This window comes from Centroberyx affinis, unplaced genomic scaffold, assembly GCF_046629955.1.
Source record: "Centroberyx affinis isolate AG114_WGS23_722 - 3 ecotype Tasmania unplaced genomic scaffold, CSIRO-AGI_Caff_v1 ptg005367l_1, whole genome shotgun sequence".
Classification (NCBI taxonomy): Eukaryota; Metazoa; Chordata; class Actinopteri; order Beryciformes; family Berycidae; genus Centroberyx; species Centroberyx affinis.
The window spans coordinates 42,888-61,880 of NW_027282682.1; the positions used below are offsets into that span (position 1 = coordinate 42,888).

The 18,993-nt window shown below is 43.6% G+C and overlaps 1 protein-coding gene across 1 annotated transcript in view; it reads right to left on the reverse strand.

The window, feature by feature from the left end:
• The window catches only part of LOC139667208 (collagen alpha-6(VI) chain-like), a 66,034-nt gene that overhangs the window by 41,763 nt on the left and 5,278 nt on the right, over positions 1–18,993 (reverse strand). Inside the window, 17 exon segments of the mRNA XM_071546642.1 lie at positions 251–313; positions 1,177–1,230; positions 2,456–2,500; positions 2,665–2,691; positions 4,122–4,193; positions 4,516–4,569; positions 5,820–5,912; positions 8,631–8,776; positions 9,907–9,985; positions 11,635–11,990; positions 12,118–12,699; positions 13,009–13,584; positions 14,635–15,192; positions 15,553–16,113; positions 16,314–16,934; positions 17,250–17,819; positions 18,308–18,895. Coding sequence (XP_071402743.1) covers positions 251–313; positions 1,177–1,230; positions 2,456–2,500; positions 2,665–2,691; positions 4,122–4,193; positions 4,516–4,569; positions 5,820–5,912; positions 8,631–8,776; positions 9,907–9,985; positions 11,635–11,990; positions 12,118–12,699; positions 13,009–13,584; positions 14,635–15,192; positions 15,553–16,113; positions 16,314–16,934; positions 17,250–17,819; positions 18,308–18,895 — 5,045 coding nt within the window.

Sequence of the window (18,993 nt, forward strand, 5' to 3'; positions counted from 1 at the left end):
CACTCAAAATTTCCTGAAATTTTCTAGTTCTTATTCTTATTTATTTATTTTGTTTTGTCTTGAAAAGTGTGTCTCTTACTGTGTCAGTATCTATGTTTTTATGTTGCACCAGAGAGACTGTCGAACAAGACTTTTTGTTATACTGGACTGGTATAATGACAATGAATTTAATTAAATTAAATTAAATTTAATTGAGAGACACAGACAGACAGAGAGAGAGAGAGAGAGAGTAGCAGTGGTCGGGACTCACCGGGTCTCCTCTCAGTCCTCGCTGTTCTTGTAGCCCCGGCTCTCCTGTGATGCCTCTGATACCCTGAGGACGACAAGGCAACCTGTCAGTCAACCAGCCGGGGTCAGAGGTCAACGCTGTACATGACTGAAGGGGAATACCGATCTGTTCAGCTGTGGAAAGTCTGCAGACGCTTTGTTACGGACAGGGAAACTAAAACTGACTCTTCATTTAGGCTCAACTCACTGTTGTATCTCAGTTGGTCTCTGTTTGAAATAAATATATAAACAAATAAATAAAATGAAATAAATCAATAAAAGTAAAGCATATGATTTATGAATCATTTAATGCACATTATTCTATTTAAATTAAATATTATGTATGTATTATCATATTATTATTAAACTGTAAATAATATCAATTGAAATAATAATAGTAATGATAATACAGAATGATAATGCAGTGTAAGAATTATTTTAATTATAATATTACTTACATTTAATTTATTGTTAATTATGTATGATTAAATTATGATTAAATTATTGTAATTATTTGTAATTCTTGTTTTAAAAAAAAGTGCTATAGTATAGTATAAAGTCTTACTTATTAATTTGGTCTAATTAGTCTATTTAAGTCTAATTATTCAGTATTACAATAAAAATTGTAAAAAAAATAATTAATTAAAATAAAATAACCATGATGAACAACAACGACAATAATAATAATAATAATAATAATGATAAGATGAGACTGGCAACATGGTGAGTGTCTTGTGAATTTTGTGTAATTTTGAATCCACAAGATATTTTGGCCAATGCACAAAAAAGCCAGTTTCCTGTCCTGTTGGTTTCAGATCACAGGACCAAATTTAATCAAAGTTGTGGTGGTGAAGAATCTTTCAGATATCAGCAGCAATAAGAAGATGATAGAAAGAGTAAAGGTTTTACTGGGTTCCCTGGGTTTCCTCTCTGTCCTGCCGCTCCGCCTTGTCCCGTCACTCCCTGCAAACACAAAACCAGCAAAACTCAGCATGGAGACCCTGACGAACCTTCACAAGCCTCCATAAACCTCCTCAAACCTCCTAAACCTCCCCCAAACCTCTCCAAACCCCCCAAACTTCCCAAACCTCCCAAATGTCCACAAACCTCCCCCAAAACTCTGCAAACCTCCCCAAACCTCCTCCCCCAAACCTCCCCAAACCTCCCCAAACCTCCTACCCGAAACCTCTCCAAAGCCCCCAAACCTCCCAAACATTCCCCAAACCTCCCCCAAACCTCCACAAAACTCCATAAACCTCCCCCAAACCTCCACAAACCTTACAAACCGCCCCCAAATCTCCCCAACCTCCCCAAACCGTCAAAAACCTCCTCCCCCAAACCTCCCAAACCTCCCCCCCCCAAACCTCCTAAACCTCCCAAAACCTCCCCAACCTCCACAAATCCCCCAAACCTCCCAAACCTCCTCAAACCCCCCCCCCCCCCCAAACCTCCCAAAACCTCCCAACACCTCCCAAACCTCCCCAGATCTCCTAAAACCTCCCCAAATCCCCCCTAAACCTCCCAAAACCTAACCCAACAGCCTGTTTCCTCAGCACATCCACGCATTTCCCAGGAGAACAGGAAACAATACAGATCATCACATCAGCAACTAGCATCATCTGAGCTTTTTTAATTAATTTCTTGTATGTTTTTACTCTCAGAAGGAGAAACTAGAAGGCAACTTTGGGTCCAACTTGCTGTTGCACCCAAACACATAATTCCTGTCACTTAAGTTTAAGTTAACAAACATCTTCTTAGGGTTTGGAATCAAGTCTCTATCTCCATTAGTTTCATAGTTCTGACTAAATCAGGAAAATCGTCCAATGGCGGAAATCCCAGACCCGGATCACCACCAAAATATCAATTTCATGGAAATCCATTTATAGGTTATAGGTTATAGGTTATAGGTTTATAGGACATCCTGCTGACAGACAGACAGACTAACAGAAGTGATAATATAACACAATATAACTGACAGAGGTAAAAATGAAGAAATCAGAGAAGGAATTGAAGAGTTTGGTTCCCAGATATGATAATAATGATTCGAAATGATTGATTGAATTTCTTTTTTAAATGAACTAAATGATTGTATTAGTTGAAGATTAGTAGATAACCTGATTCCTTGGTTGACTAACTGATACCACTTTTACAGAATGAACTTTTGTGGATATATAAAAAAAGTCGGTACCTGTTCTCCGTTGACTCCGTCCAGTCCGTGCTCTCCGTCGTCACCCTGCAGCGGAGGAGGGAATCAGAATCGCCACAGCTTCTCTTTTCTTTTGGATCTAGACTAAAATATTTGTCCAAACATTCCTCTGTACATACAGCACATCACATCACATCACATTACTTCCTTGGCTAATTGGGTTTGCCTTCCTGCAGGCCTGAGTCACTCACCCTGTTGCCGCGGTGGCCTCGGTAGCCCTGCAGACACACAGACAGAGCTCAGGTCACACACAGTTCAGTTCATAACACCTGACAGTCAACTGGCCACTGAGCTGTGAGACCAGCGTGCTACAAATAAAATACATTATTATTATTATTATTATTAGTGGTAGTAGTAGTGGTAGTAGTAGCAATGGTATGAGTCATAGCAGTAATAGTGAAGGTAATAGTAAATGTATAAGTAGCGGTAATAGTAGTGGTAGTAGTAGCAGTAGTAGTAGTAGTGGTAGTAGTTGTAGTAGTAGTGAGAGTAGTAGTAGCGTTAGCAGTAGTAACAGTCTTAGTGAGAGTAGTAGCAGTAGTAGTAGTAGTAGCATTAGTAGTGGTAGTAGTAGTGGTAGTAGTAGTGAGAGTAGTAGTAGTATTATTGGTAGTAGTAGTAGTAGTGAGAGTAGTAGTGTTAGCAGTAGTAATAGTCTTAGTGAGAGTAGTAGTAGTAGTAGTAGTAGTAGTAGTAGTGAGAGCAGTAGTAGTAGCATTAGTAATGGCAGTAGCAGTGGTAGTAGTAGTGGTAGTAGTAGTAGTAGTGAGAGTAGTTGTAGTAGTATTGGTAGTAGTAGTAGTGAGAGTAGTAGCGTTAGTAATAGTCTTAGTGAGAGTAATAGTAGTAGTAGTAGTAGTAGTAGTGAGAGTAGTAGTAGTAGCATTAGTAGTGGTAGTAGTAGTAGTAGTGAGAGTAGTAGTATTGGTAGTAGTAGTAGTAGTAGTGAGAGAAGTAGTAGCGTTAGTAGTAATAGTGAGAGTAGTAGTATTAGTGGGCTAGTAGTAGTAGTGGTAGTAGTAGCGGGGGTAGTAGTAGTAGTAGTAGTCTTAGTGAGAGTAGTAGAAGTAGTAGTGGTAGGAGTAGTAGTAGCAGTGGTAGTAGTGTTGGCAGTGGTAGTAGTAGTAATAGTAGCAGTGGTATTAGTAGTTGTAGTGGTTGTAGTAGTAGTAGTAATAGTAGCAGTGGTATTAGTAGTTGTAGTGGTGGTAGTAGTAGTAGTAGTAATAATAGTGGTGGTAGTAGTAGTAATAATAGTGGTGGTAGTAGTGGTGGTAGTGGTAGTTGTAGCGGTGGTAGTAGTGGTCATAGTATTGGTGGTAGTAGTAGTAGTAGTAGTAGCTGTGGTAGTAGTGTTGGTAGTAGTAGTAATAGTAGCGGTGGTAGTAGTAGTAGTAGCGGTGGTAGTAGTTGTAGTAGTAGTAGTGGTAGTAGCGGTGGTAGTAGTAGCAGCGGTGGTAGCGGTGGTAGTAGTAGTAGTAGTGGTGGTAGTAGGTAGTAGTGGTGGTAGTAGTGTTGGTAGTAGTAGTAATAGTAACAGTGGTAGTAGTAGTAGTAGTAGTAGTAGCGGTGGTAGCGGTGGTAGTAAGATTCCATAGTCTATCTACCTGTCTATCCATTCATCTGTCTGTCTACCAGTGTCCAGTACCTTATGTCCTCTGGTCCCAGGACAGCCCTGGATGCCCTGCGGTCCGCTGGGTCCGGGCAGTCCTCTGTCCCCCTGGAGACACAAACACACCAGCAACAACCGTTAAAACCGGACGCTTCGCCAAACAAACTGCATGGAAATCCAGAGGGGAGACGCTGTTTCACTAGTGAGGACTATCCAAAGATCAGGACGCTCAGTGATTACTACAGAGTAGAAGCATATTACCGCTGTGGGGTAAAGCAAATTCATTTTTTAAACTCCCAATATTGTAATGTTGACGAACCTTCATCTACAGCTGCTGGTTTCACTACCTGATTGAAGCAAGGTTAAATTAATAAAAATGAATAAAATTAGGCCCCTTTCCCTTTCTTAAAATGAAAAGAAGAGCACTTACAGCGACTCCCTCCTCCCCTAGGAAGCCGGGGTGACCCTTCAGTCCAGACCCGCCCTATTGATGGAAAGACAGAACAGGTTAGGAGGAAGGGAAAACGTAAAGGGAAAACTAATCAATGGTCATCAATTGTTTTCACACTGCATGCATTTGTTTTTGCTTTGCTCTTTAATACTTGTACAGAATTTTGTTCAACTTCGGTTGTTTTTAAATGTGCTTGTAAACTTGAACTTGTAAACTTCAACCTCTCACAGATTGTAGCTAGGAGGCACTTAGCTACATTAGCTATCTGCTTTAGCCATCCTATTGGTGTTAATTTACCTAGATGAATGTAATTTAATCTAATCTAGATGAATGGCTAAATATTAATATGTTTAGTATGAATTAGGTTAGGTGGCATTCAGTTAACATGGTAGCTAACATAAGCTAATGTTAGCTAACTTAGCTAACATGGCACCAAAAGTTTCCTGTTAGCTTAAATGAACACTGAGAGAATAGCTAAAGCAGACATATAACATAGCTAAATAAGCTAAATTCCTCTTAGCTACAATCTGCAAGAAAAATAAGTAGTCAACTAATCTAGGCTACCTACTTATTATCTATTCAAAACTCTTACATTTTTAGAAACATTTATAACATTGATTCAGAAACACTGATACACAATCTGTCAAACTGACAGCAATATTCATTCTGAAAGGTAACTGGACTCTCTGCATGGCAACTCTTTATACCTTTATTTGTCTCAGATGTATTTTATAGTGTAAAAGAAGACTTTTTGTCTCATATAGTGATATGATTTATATAATAATATCCTGAAGGGACTTGACTATAAGCAAGCAATCAGTCACTGAATAACAGCTGCAGTCAACTCTTAATTTCTCATAAAAAAAATAATAATTAAACAAGTTAACTTGTTTACTCTCTCTTACAAAACAATAACTCTTGTCAGTTGTCTTTCTAAGATGCAAAAGCAGGACAGAACAATACTCTGTGAGGCTGAGAGTGTTGGTTTATATAATTTCCAGCAGCAGTGCAGCCTGCATGGCTCCATGCTTTACTTGTAACAGTATACATTTAAGGGAGACCTTGGAATGCATGAAAAATGGGACTTGATATGAAGTTGACCTGCTTGATCTGATTCTAAATACTGACGTTCAATCAGGACTGTTTTAAAGTATGCTTATTTTATGAAATTACTTCAAGTGTGTGTTTGCTCTTAGCCCAAACCAGCTTACAATTGTTTTTGACAGTTTTTCAAACATTCTTGACATCATGTTAAAGTTAAGAGGTGTGTGTATTCCAGTCACCTTTGACCCCGGGGGGCCCCGAGAGCCACGGATGCCTTCATGTCCGGAGCATTTACACATGACGTTACAGCACTCCCTATCAGCCACCGTGTCCTGGAGAGGAAGACGGAGAAGTGAGAGTGAAAGGGAGAGATTAAGACAGGCAAGAAAAACAGCAGATAGATGAGTGTCAGAAGAGAGGGAGGGAGAGAGAAGAGACAGTGTTGAACTGAAAAAGGGCATAAGGGAATAATTTAGTTATGTAGCGATACAGTTTGTTGACAGTAGTCTGTTTTTAAGGTCCTTATACTTAAAAGATAAACAACAAAACTGTAGAGTTTCTACTGGCTGGAGAACGAATAAGACTGAAAATCTTCTGCAAATTTAGATCCATGCAATTTACATTTCATTGTACAGTGAAATAGTATTGTCTAATAAATATAAATTGCATGGATCTAAGTATGTGGTAGATCTTTTCCACAAAAAGTAAATAGCAAACAAACAGTTTCACTGTCACTGTAAACCCACTAAAGCTCACAGCTGTTTTCTTGCCAGTGACCATTCCTTTACATGGCAAGTCATTTACATATTTTCTCCACTTTACACTTCCCTGAGGCTCTGCTTTCTATTCCTGAAAACTGACAAGACATGAAACCATCTCTGAACAGACAATCAATTCTGTGATTCCCAACATGCTTAAATCTTCCCACTACTTTCCTCAACTTTAGAGAAAATGCACTGTAAAATAGTTATTTAAGCTGCTCAGTGGCACTGCAACAGAGAAGAGCATCCCAGCTCCTCTAACTGAGACGCTTTAGTTTCTCCCCATTTATCCAAATTAAATTCTGGTGTCGGTATGGTCACTGGTGGGAAATCTCCACACAGGACGTGAACAAACTGTGTCCTAAACAGCAGTGAGTGAGCGCTTCGTCCTCCACCCTCACCAGGCACCAAGAAGAAGACGTTAGGCTCGTTTGAGATGACTTCCTGCTTGCCTGGAAAATAGACGAGAGTAGCCGAGTGCAGTCAGGTGAGGAATCAACAAGCCGAACACTCCCAACAGCACACTCACTGCTTTTCTTCTTCTTCTTCAGTTTTGTTTAACGGCGGTTACTTAAAAGGTGCATTTCTGCCACTCGCACTCACTGCTCAAACAAACCAGACCTTCACATGTTACTTATTTTTATTTTGATGTAGGCATTACAGGGAAAATATTATATGTCTGTAGCGTTCAAAGTGGTACAGTACTGGGACTCAAGTGATCCGAAGGTGGATAAAGCAGGGATCCAAGTGAGGACTGGAAGGAAGTGGAGGGCAGAGGAAGCTGTTCAGGAAGCAGAGGCAAGGCTGCGTCACAAGGAGCTGGTGGGTGTGGTCACACGAGGCCAAGCTGGGCTAGGATCCTTTCCAACTCCCCAAATGAACACCATCAGAGGGAAGGAAAGGCGCCGCCTAGTTCAGGAGGAGGTGAGAGCAGCAGTGGAGGAGATGAGAACCTGCAAGTTGGTGGGAATGAAGCAACAGGGAGCTTAGGCAAGGTTTTTGACAGCTCTCTGAGGGACACGACATCCATCCAGTCGACCTGCACCGAGTTGGATGGCTGGCTGAAATCTGTGGACAAGTCTGGCCTACCTGGGAAGTTCAAAGCCTGTGTGTATCATCATGGCATTCTTCCCAGAATCCTGTGGCCCCTCCTCGTCTATGCAGTTCCGATCTCGACAGTCGAGACCTTAGGAGGGTCATCAACCACCTCAGGAGATGGCCGGGGCTGCCAAAGAGCCTGAGCAGCATCGCACTCTACGGACACAACAAACTGCAACTGCCCTTCAAATCCTTGGAGGAGGAGTTCAAGGTAACAACAGCCAGAGAAGTGGTACAGTACAGGGACTCAAGTGATCCGAAGGTGGCTAAAGCAGGGATCCAAGTGAGGACTGGAAGGAAGTGGAGGGCAGAGGAAGTTGTTCAGGAAGCAGAGGCAAGGCCCGATCACAAGAAGCTGGTGGGTGTGGTCACACAAGGCCGAGCTGAACACCATCAGAGGGAAGGAAAGGCACTGCCTAGTTCATGAGGAGGTGAGAGCAGCAGTGGAGGAGACGAGAACCTGCAAGTCAGTGGGAATGAAGCAACAGGGAACTTGGACAAGATGGGAGAATGCGGTCGAGAGGAAAGTGACCTGGGCTGAACTCTTGGAAAACCACACCGCATCAAATTTCTCATCAAGTCACCAGCGTGCCCACTGTGTTCCAAGTGAGGAACCCTGGAGCACATCCTCAGCTGCTGCACAAAGGCACTTGGAGAGGGACGGTACCGATGGAGGCATGATCAGGTCCTGAAGACCATCGCTGAAGCCATCAGCGCAGGAGTTGAGTGGCGAAGCGGTCCCAACCGTCCAAGCAGGCCATTGCCTTTGTCAGAGATGGGGAGCAGCCAAAACCCACCAAAAGAACATCTGCAGGCTGCCTCTGTCCCGCGAGATTCCCGTGGCTCACGCAGTCGGGTGGGCGGAGCAAGCCGGGCAATTTTTCTAACCACCATGCAATGGGCTTTTGCTCATCTAAAACGAGCCTATTCATTATTCCCATGATGTCACATGCATTTCCTACCAATATGGCGCTTTACAATACACACAGCTCATTGGTTGTGTTTGTCATTTGATTGTAATCACCTGTTAATTTATTACAGTCACCTGTTATTTTCCTACCAAGATGGCTGTATGGTGATGTAACAGAATACTATCAATTGAGTCACTGTGAACAATGTTGGGCCGTCTAGACTCTTGAAATGAGTTCAACTGGCTTCAACAGGCTACTAAACCCATCGGTAATGACTTACAATCTGTTTCAGAATGGTGCTGCCGACGCTCTGCATGCCGATGCTGAGAGGAAGCTTGTAGCCGAACCCTCGACCAAACTCCACCATTTGGAGCTGGCTGGCATCGTGGACTCCCTCCAGGGCAACGGTCAGCAGAGCATGGACTCCTGCAAAAAAATCAGACAGGAGTTTTACTTCATGCACCTCTCCTCCTCTAATGGCTTAGCAGGATAGCTGCAACCATAATGTGAGACATGTTGCTTTAAAGCACAAGGCTATGAAATATCTAATGTTGAATGAGGATATGTAGACTGATATGTATAGTTTATAGTATGTCTTGCACAATGTCTTGTTTCTCTGCACCAGTGTCACCAAGACAAATTCCTGTACATTTACTATACATTGTTTTTAAATTGATTCTGATTCTGAATACTGACTGTACACTGTAAAGCTCAACATCAATAATGATACCTTTAAAACCTCAGAAAGGGCATTTGCCGAGTGTATTTCCTCTCCCCTGATTTCCTCCACAAAATAGCAGACTTGGGCCAACTGTTATTTGCTCATGCTTTACATGATTTGTGTAATCCTAAGTGTGCCAGATGGGTGGGTTGGCCTCAAAGGACGATACAATAAGTGCCAGAAAGTTTAAACAACCACTGGAAAATCAATTAAGTGCACCTTTTCTGACTGACAGCTATCTGAGCCCAATCTCGGAACCCATCGTCTATCCGTCTGACGACGATTAGGGGCGACGGCCAATATTTTGGGGTTTCCAGTATAGCCAGCGGACATCCGGGCCAAGACTTCCTCTTCTGTGTGCTGGTCATTGTTTACAGTCCGATTAGCAACTTGAGGCCCGAGAATGGAGTCGAGAGACGACGTCTCATATGCAGATATCTGTTTATAGAGATTAGCCGAAATGTCATCTGGACCTAAAAAACTTGTGAAACAATCCGGTCGTAGATGTCGTCTCTCAACTCCAACTCCATTCTCACGTTTAAAATTGCTAATTGGACTGTAAACAATGACCGGTGCACGGAAGAGGAAGTCTTGGCCCGGATGTCCGCTGGCTAGACCGGAAACCCCAAAATATTGGTCATCACCCCCAGAGTCTAATCGTCGTCAGACTGATAGACGATGGGTTCCAAGATTGATCTGAGCCAGATCTGCAGAGTGCAGAGTCACTGATGACATCGTTATTTTGGGGTTTGGTTTTACTTCAATTAAGAATAATACAAAATGAGGATTAACACTTGTGTATCTTTGCTTGGCAGAATACAAAATGAGATTTTACCAGATTGTCGTAGAAGCTCTGATTCGTGCTCCAGTTTCATCACGTCTTCATCGAGTCCATCTGAGAAGATCACCAGCACCTGAGGGACAAGGTCAGTCACATGTTAGACTGCTAGAGCTGAGAGTCCATGGAAAGAAAATTACACACCATCATATTTATATAGAAAGATTTAAAAATCATTGTGATACAATGTTTTGTTTCAACCAAGCGATCTGATATTCCAACTTTGATCGCGATTCCCTTGAAGCACGACTCCCTGTGCTTTGGCAAAAACTGGAACTGCTTGTGTATAACCAGGGAGCTGGTTAGTGACCAATCTTATTTTGCATGTGCACTACTTTGAAGAAAACTTTTCAGACGGTACACATCCACTGTTAACCACTTTATGAAAGCCATAGGCTAGAGTATTTTATGAAATCTGAAACCAGTATTTAATCTTCTTATCGAATCAGAATCCTTTTGAATCCCTTATTGAACCTCAACCACCCACTCCACCCTCACCTCCTGCCTTGCTGACATTAAATCATGGATGCAACAGAACTTTCTCAAACTCAACTGCAACAAATCTGAAGTCCTCATCATTGGCCCACACTCCCTCACCCGCTCCGCCCACACCTTCTCGCTCAACATCGACGGCTCCATTGTCACCCCCTCCACCCAGGTCCGCAACCTCGGAATCATCCTTGACCCCACCCTCTCCTTCCTACCTCACGTCAACCAGGTCACAAAAACTGCCTTCTTCCACCTCAGGAACATTGCCCGCCTCCGGCCCTCCCTGTCCTTTGCCGCTGCCGAAATACTTATCCATGCACTCATAACTTCCAGACTCGACTACTGCAATAGCATCCTCTACGGCTCATCAAACAAAATCCTCAAAACTACAATACGTCCAGAACTCTGCTGCCCGCCTGCTTACCTCCACCCACCGCCGAGATCACATCACCCCTGTCCTTCACAACCTCCACTGGCTCCCGGTTAAATACAGGATTGACTTTAAAATACTACTCATCACCTACAAAGCCATAAACAACCTGGCCCCTCCCTACCTCTCCGACCTCGTCCCCCGACACACCCCCACCCGATGCCTCAGGTCTGCGGCCACAACCACCCTAAAGACCACCAGGACCAAGCTCCGGACCTGGGGTGACAGGGCCTTTTCAGTTGCCGCACCCTCCCTCTGGAACGCCCTCCCCAACCACATCCGTCAGGCTAACACCCTACCATCCTTCAAACAGGCCCTCAAAACCCACCTCTTCAAGCTTGCTTTCACCTGCTAACCTCCTTCCCTCTCTCTCCCGTCCGTCCACCTCATGATTCCTCTAGTTTTAACCACCTACTTGTATTCTTGTTTTTACTATTTTCTTATTTTTAAATACACTTATTAAATGATTTTACCCTGTTTGTGAAGCGTCTTTGAGTACTTAGAAAAGCGCTATACAAGACTAATGCATTATTATTATTATTATTATTACACATAATGTGTTGGAGAAAAAAGGACAAAAAAAACAAAACTCAGCACTCTTAACTTTTACATGTTGCTGTGTTAATTCATTGCACTTGTCATTCATCGCACAATTCTAACACAAAAATATAAGAATATAGAAAAACATCACCTTAACAAAACGTGTGGGTTAGGGTTAGATAGATTGATAGATTGGGACATTGACACAATACATTGGTGTTGAGGTGTCTTTGTGTATGCAAGACTATTTTATCTCTCAGACTCACCTTCACACCAGCGTTGGACTCTGCCTTCAACTTGTCTCTGAAGGAGTGCAGCAGAGCCGTGTTGAAGTAGGTGGCCTCGGACATCTGCAGGTTCATGACCTTCGTCACCACATCCTTGTTGTAGCCCTCGAAGCTGAAATCATACAGGGTTCGTCCGTCTTGCCTCACCACTCGGAAGGCGATGTTGGGATTGATGGGGGTGCGTCCAGTGCAGCACAGACCCTGTAGGCTGGAAACATAGCGGACGATCTCTGGCAGGAAGGTCTGCAGCTTGGTCTGGCCGCTGACCAGGAGCTGACCAAGAGCTCCAGTCCTTTGAGAAATATCGAATCCCATGACGATATCAATGCTGCAGGCTGCAGGAGGTAGACAAATGAATTTATCATTGGCAGTCATTCAATATCATCAGAGACAGAGAGAGAGGGAGGAGAGAGGGACATAGAGGAGACAGACAGAGAGACAAAGTCACACTTCTCAACTCACCACATAGATCCACGATGGGTTTGGATTTGCAGATGGTCTTGATCACCTTTTGCTTGATGTTTGGCAAGATGTCAAAGTTCTCCACATTGAATAGCCTCTCTGGGTTGTCAGCGAGCAGCAGGAGCTGCTGATCTTTTTCTTTTCCGACGCCGATGACAAACATCTCAATCCCCAGAGCCCTGAGACTCTTGGCTCCTTCCTCCACATCATCGTGTGAGTCGCCGTCTGTGATCAGCACCAGATTCTGGGAAATCCCAGCGGAGATGCGGCTACCGTGCGACGCCTTGAAATACTTTTGAATGAAATCCAGGGCCAGTCCAATGTTGGTGGTGGTTCCGCCGAGTTGCGTCAAGTCGAGGATGTGTTTGTTCACTTCTGCCTCGGTGTAGTACTGGTTGAGGTAAAACTCCTTCTGAGGTCTGCTGCTGAACTGTGCGACTCCAACGCGCACAAACTCCTCACTGATTTTGAAGCTTCTCACCAGTTCTGCTGTAAAGTTCTTCATGATGGTGTAGTGAGGCGGCCAGATGGTGTTTGACTGATCCATCAAAATGACCAGGTCAGCCATCTGTTTCTCACAAACTGCCAAAGCAAAGCAAGGGGAGGTCATTTAAATGTGTGAGTATATGTACACATTGCTGCTAGTAAGTGAGGGCACCATTAAATAATTCTCAATGTAAGTATACATAAAATTACAAACTAACATTATGCCAAGAAGGGCAGACATACTCCATTCTTCTATGCTTGTGTGCTATCAAACTTCCTCACAGTTTGCAGCACTTGAGAAATCATTTTTTTCACAAATCATGACTGCTTCTATACAAAGAACTATACATCAGTGCCACAAATGCGCAATGAGACTGTACCGAAGTTGTACTTGTTGCATCCTACCTGGCTTAGTGTTGTTGCAGAGGACATGAGAAATATTTGTGTACAGAGTTTCCAGGGCATCAAAATTGTCCACGTAGAAAACCCTGGACTTGTCACCACCAGCCATGATCTCCAGCTGAGTTAGTTTGGCTCCTTCCACTCCAATACTGAAGACACGGATGCTCTTGTCTCGCAGCGCCTCAGAGGGCGCAACCAGATTGTTAGGGTCTGTAGCATCGCCGTCTGTGATCACCATAAGAATCTGAGGCACTCGGGAGGCCGCCCGACCGCCATGTTCAGCATTAAAGAACTGTAAGGAATACTCCAGAGCCTTGCCTGTGTAGGTGTCCCCATGCGGTGACTTCAAAGCTGCTATGGCATTAAGAACCTCTCTTTTGGAGGAGTACCGGTTGAGAGTGAACATGGATTTGGGGTCATCGGAGTAGAGAATTACCCCAAAGCGAGTCAGTTTCTCGCCGACAGTGGTTTGGTTCACCATCGATGCCATAAACTTCTGCATGCTTACGAACCTGGAGCCTATGCTGGTGGAGCCGTCCACCAGGAAAATAATATCAGCTACTTCTGTCTTCTTACATTCTGATTGAAGAAAAAGGACAAAGAGAAAGGGGTGGGGATGGTGAGGAATCAATTAGATGTTAAATTACCACACAGAAGTAAGACAAGTGTATTTTTATGGTAACAAATCAGTAAGTTAACTTTTAATGCGGCAATATGCATGTTCAAAAACAGAGAGTTCAGTTAAAATTGGAAAACACTCTACTAAAGCCACAACCCTTAATTCACTCTTTCTCCCCTATTCCCTCTAACCTTCATCTGCATCCCCTCCCTGCAAGTATACAGACATACTGAGGGTATGTGGACAGCAGAGAGGGGGAAAGTCCCCTTCTCTGAGACTTTTGCTGAATGGCTGGACGTCATAGATTGTTAGATGTGTTTTTATATTTATTTTATTTTATTTTTTTATGGGAAAATTATTGCAGAGTGAGCTTACAAGAGAGCCCTGATACACCCACTCTACAACTACAGGTTTTTTGCATTACTGTCTGTTATAACAGTTATGTACAAAAAGAATCTTACTTTAATATTTGATTACCAGTCATTGCAATAACATCAGCAAGCTTAGCAAAGTGAAAGGAGGCAAGGATAAGAAAGGTAAATAATTGATCAACAGTATTCTTTTGAATACAAACAGACCATAATATATGTGCAGGATTTTGATAGTGTTGTTGATCAGTAGCAATGACTCAACTGATTATTACTTTGATTTATGGCTTTCAAAACTCACTTTCCACCTTGTAAAAAAAAACCCACCCATTGGAGTTCCAAGACACTTCCAATTCCCCCTGATAGAGGTCGGTAGAAGTCGTAGATGCTTAATGCCACTTTAAAAGTCAATTTCAGTGGAATTACTCATAAATATTCAAGCAACATTTTTTGGGGGAATTTCTGTCTTTATTGGACAGTACAAAGTAGAGAGAGACAGGAAAGACTGGGACATGCGACAAAGGTTTTGAGCCAGATTCAAACCCAGGACTTAGCGTTTACATGGTACCTGCCTTAGAGCACTGACCACCAGAACACCTGAATCACCAAATCATTATTGTAATAATCCCAATCTGCTCTCACCTCCCTCGGTATCGCAGAGCTCCATGGCCACCTCGCTCTCCAGGTCCCTCAGTGCATCAAAGTCCCTCTCAGCATACATCCTGTCCTGTGAACCGCTGATCTCCAGCAGCTGAGTGGTGTTGGCGTTCACCACCCCGATGGCGTAGATCGTGACCCCTTTGGCTCTCAGAGCCTCAGCAGGACCTGTGACCTCGTCCTGAGACTCGCCATCTGTTATCACTATAAGCCTCTGCCTCAGGTCTGGACGGCCTCCACTGAATACATCAAAATACTGTGAAACATCAGAAATGGCACCACCTGTGTGTGTGCCTCCACCTATCTGCTGCATATTATCTATAGCTTTCAACATTTCGCCTTTGTCATAGTAACGGTTGAGAGGGAATTCCAGTCTTTGGATAGTGCTGTAATGCATGACGCCAATGTGCACCTGATTCTGCCCGATGACAGACTTGGTGATGACTGATTTCATGAAGTCTTTCATTTTTTGGAAGTCCGGCAAATTGATGCTACCAGAGCTGTCAATCAAAAAAACGAGGTCGCTTGGTACATCTTTGCAAACTGTGGACAGAGTAAAAGAGAACTGTTGGTGCTGTGTTCCTCTTTTTCTCGTACTTTTCTTGTCTTAAGCATTCAGCTAAGATTCCATGTAAAGCTCTTTGTAACCTTATCTTTTTAAATACTATATATGTAATTGTTTTATTATTGTGGTTATTGTCACTATCATTGTTACTATCGTTGCTGATGTAAAGATCTCTAGCTCTGAATCCTAAAACAGATGTATGCTCATTGGAGTAGTATCCATTGTATCCTAATACATATACAATACAACTAATACAATACTTTCAGTGGTGAGTAACTCCAAAATATAGAATATGTAATACATGCATTTTAAAAGAATAACAATCTAGTTTCCCTTACCATCTTTGGAACAAATGTCTGTGATAATGTCATCCTTGATGGGCTTCAGGGCATCAAAATCATTGACACTGTATGTCTTCTCAGGGCTTCCAGCAATCTCTTCCAGCTCAGTCTCGTCTGCATTTTTCACCCCAATGGCGTAGATGGTGACGCCCTGCGCCCTCAGTCTCTCTGCAGGAGCCTTGACCTCGTCGGCAGACTTCCCATCGGTGATGACAACCAGGTACTCTCGGACTTTGTGACCTCGAGTGGCCGTTGCTCTGTCAAAGTTGGGACCCATGAATGACAGCGCTGCTCCTGTGTTGGTCCTACCACCTATTTGTTTTATATTCTCCACAGCCTTCTCTAATGAGTTGACATCTGAGTGGGCTGTCAGGTCAAATTCCAAGTTTGGTGAATCTGCATATTTTGCAACCCCCACGCGGACATGTTGTGGCCCAATATTGAAGGTATGGATAAACTCAATCATGAACTTCTTTATGTCATTGAAGTCTTTAGGGTAAATGCTTCTTGAGTGGTCGATCAGGAAGAAGATGTCTGCTTCATCTGTTTGTACACAGCCTGGAAAGGAAAGGAAAGCAAGAATGCCGCATAGTAAGGGTTTTTTCTTCACACATTCAATTCTCTTCTTTCAATTCACTACACTTTATACACTATAACACCTGACCATATCCTTAAACTTAGACTTTATCTTTTTGATTATAGATTTTGTTAAAATCCAAGTGACCAAAGCCACTGTTAAAAAAACCACTGCCTCAAACCTTGTTTGATGCCTGTTCTCCTTGTATTGATTGTGATCGCTTGGCGAAAAATGTTATGACACAGGATCTTCTGCAAGCTCTGCTCCAGGGTTTTCAGCTTGGCGAAACTGTCCACAATAAACATATGTTTCTTGGAAGGATAAGACGCCATCTGTACCAGCTCAGTCTTCTTAGCATCTTTGATCCCTACGGCGTAAACAGTGACACCATCACGGCGGAGATCAGCGGCCTCTTGGCTCACAACATCCTGGGATTCACCGTCTGTGATCACCACCGCCACCTGCTGAACGCCCAGGCATTTCCTGCTGCCTTTCTCCTTGATGAAGACTTTCTCCCGAGCAAACTTCAGAGCAGCTCCAGTGTTGGTACCTCCTCCATGGTAAGGCAGGATTTTGATGAACTGAAGGATCTCGTTCTTGTCGTTGAAGGTATTGAGGTAGACCTGTGCTGTGGGCCTGTCATTGTACATGACGATACCCACTCGGACTCTCTTCGGACTGACATCTAGGCCATCTACAATCTTGTGCAGAAAAGTGCGCACCAGATGAAAGTTGGAAGTACCGATGCTTTGCGACTCATCAACAATGAACACAATGTCTGCCATTTTGGCAGTTTTGCAATCTGTGAAAGAGTAAAGAAAGAGGGTAAAAAGTACCAATTAATTCCAGCACTATCTACTACTCAACCTCAAGAATAGTACAATCTGTAAAATTGTGTCTACATTTTGGTTGGGGGTAAAATTATTAGCAAGTTGTACTGGTGGATATATTGTGGATAAACTGTAGGAAAAAAAAAAATCTATTTCCACTTTCCTAATGGTTTTGGAGGCTTGTATAGGAAATAACACTCCCCTGTTAAGTAAGTATGTTCAGTTCATTTCCTTTATAGTCAGTAGTCAAGTGAATAATTCTGTGATGATAAAGAAACCGTCCTCACCTCCAGTAATATTGGTCACCTCCTCCTCAGTCTCAAAGAGAGTCTTCAAAACAGGTACAAAGTTGGTAGACTGGTATATATGCGGAGCAGTGGCTATTACCCTCATTTCATTCACTGTTGCAGTACCTAGGCCTATCCCCACCACTGTTACCCCTTCAGACTTCACCAAACGGGAAGCCTGAAACACAGCATCATCCGAATCCCCTCCAGACACGACAACCAGGAACTGCCGGAAGCCTTTGTCTTCCCGGCTACCTGCTTCACTGGTGAAAAAGTTAGTGCTGGCATACTGCAAAGCATTTCCCAGGTTGCGTGGCTCGTTAGCCTGTACTCGGCGCAGGCGGAAACGCCGGACAGCGGCCGCGGTCTCGTCTTTGGTTTTGTAAGCATTGAGGAGAAATTCAACCTTGACCTCTTGGCCAAACTGGGCCAAACCAAAGCGGTGGGCAGAAGCTCTGACATTGAGTTGGTTGACCAGCCGGATGAGGAGGGTCCTGGTGTGCTGGAAGTCTGCCAGAGACAGGCTACTATCCACCAGGAAGAAAATGTCTGCAAACCTTTGGGCCAAGGCTGAAAAAACAAACAAAAAACAGTTGGAATAGAAATTATGTTGTTATCAGAGAGGGAAACTTTTCCTACAGGCAACAGTGGGTGGTAAATTGCTCATCAATAAAGTGAGCAAATACATATACATACAAATACATTCAGATTTAGTAATAATTTGATTGTCACAAGTTGCTGTATTTATAGTGTGATCTTTTTATAGTGCATATAATTTTGACTTCTGCTAATAGGTGATATGGTAATAGTTCATGATGCCTAATCTTTCATGCTAAAAGACTATGCTGATACGCTCATGTTAATGCAGCCTATTGTTATAATAATTTCTTCTAACATTGTATTTAGGCCTAACAGATTTCATCTCCTTTTGTCCTGAGCTAAGATGTTCCCGGTCACCTTATTGCTGCTTGCAGCTATATCTGGTGTTCTTGTTATTTAGTGCAAGGTAACTAAATGGAAAACAATCTCACTATGATTCCCACAATTCTTTGCCTTACCTAGCCTCTGATCCTCCATGGAGACACACACAGTTTGCAGCAGACTGTCAGTCAGCCTCTGCAGAGCCTGGTAGTTATCGATGCTTAACAGGAAGCGCTGGTAGGGTCGGTTGGTGATGGCCTGGAGCTCCGTCATGTTGGCCGCTCCCACCCCAATGCCAAACACAATGACTCCATGCCTTCTCAGGAGCTGGGCGGGCGCCACCACATCATCTGCAGAGTCCCCGTCTGTAATGACCACGGCGACCTGAGGTACCCGCTGGTCAGCGCGGCTTCCAGCCTCTGCAGTGAAATATTTTTCCCGGAGGAAGGTCATGGCCTTGCCCGTAGCCGTGTTCCCCGTTCGGTAGGGCAGGTTGTCTACTTCGGCCAGCAGGGATCGTTTGTCCATGTGATCCTTCAGCAGGAACTCCTGGTGAGGCTCGTCGCTGTACTGCGCCAAGCCGACCCGTACTTTGTCAGCGCCGATGTCTAGGCCCCCGATGAAGTTGCGGAGAAACTGCCGGACTTCCTGAAAGTTAGTGATGCCGATGCTGGAGGAGCCATCGACCAGGAAGACGATGTCGGCCATGGTGGCTTTGGCACATTCTGGACAGGAGAGAGAAGACAGTCAGCATTTGGAGTGACAGCTTGAAGAACATTCACTCTGTGTGTGTGTGTGTGTGTGTGTGTGTATGTACCCACCA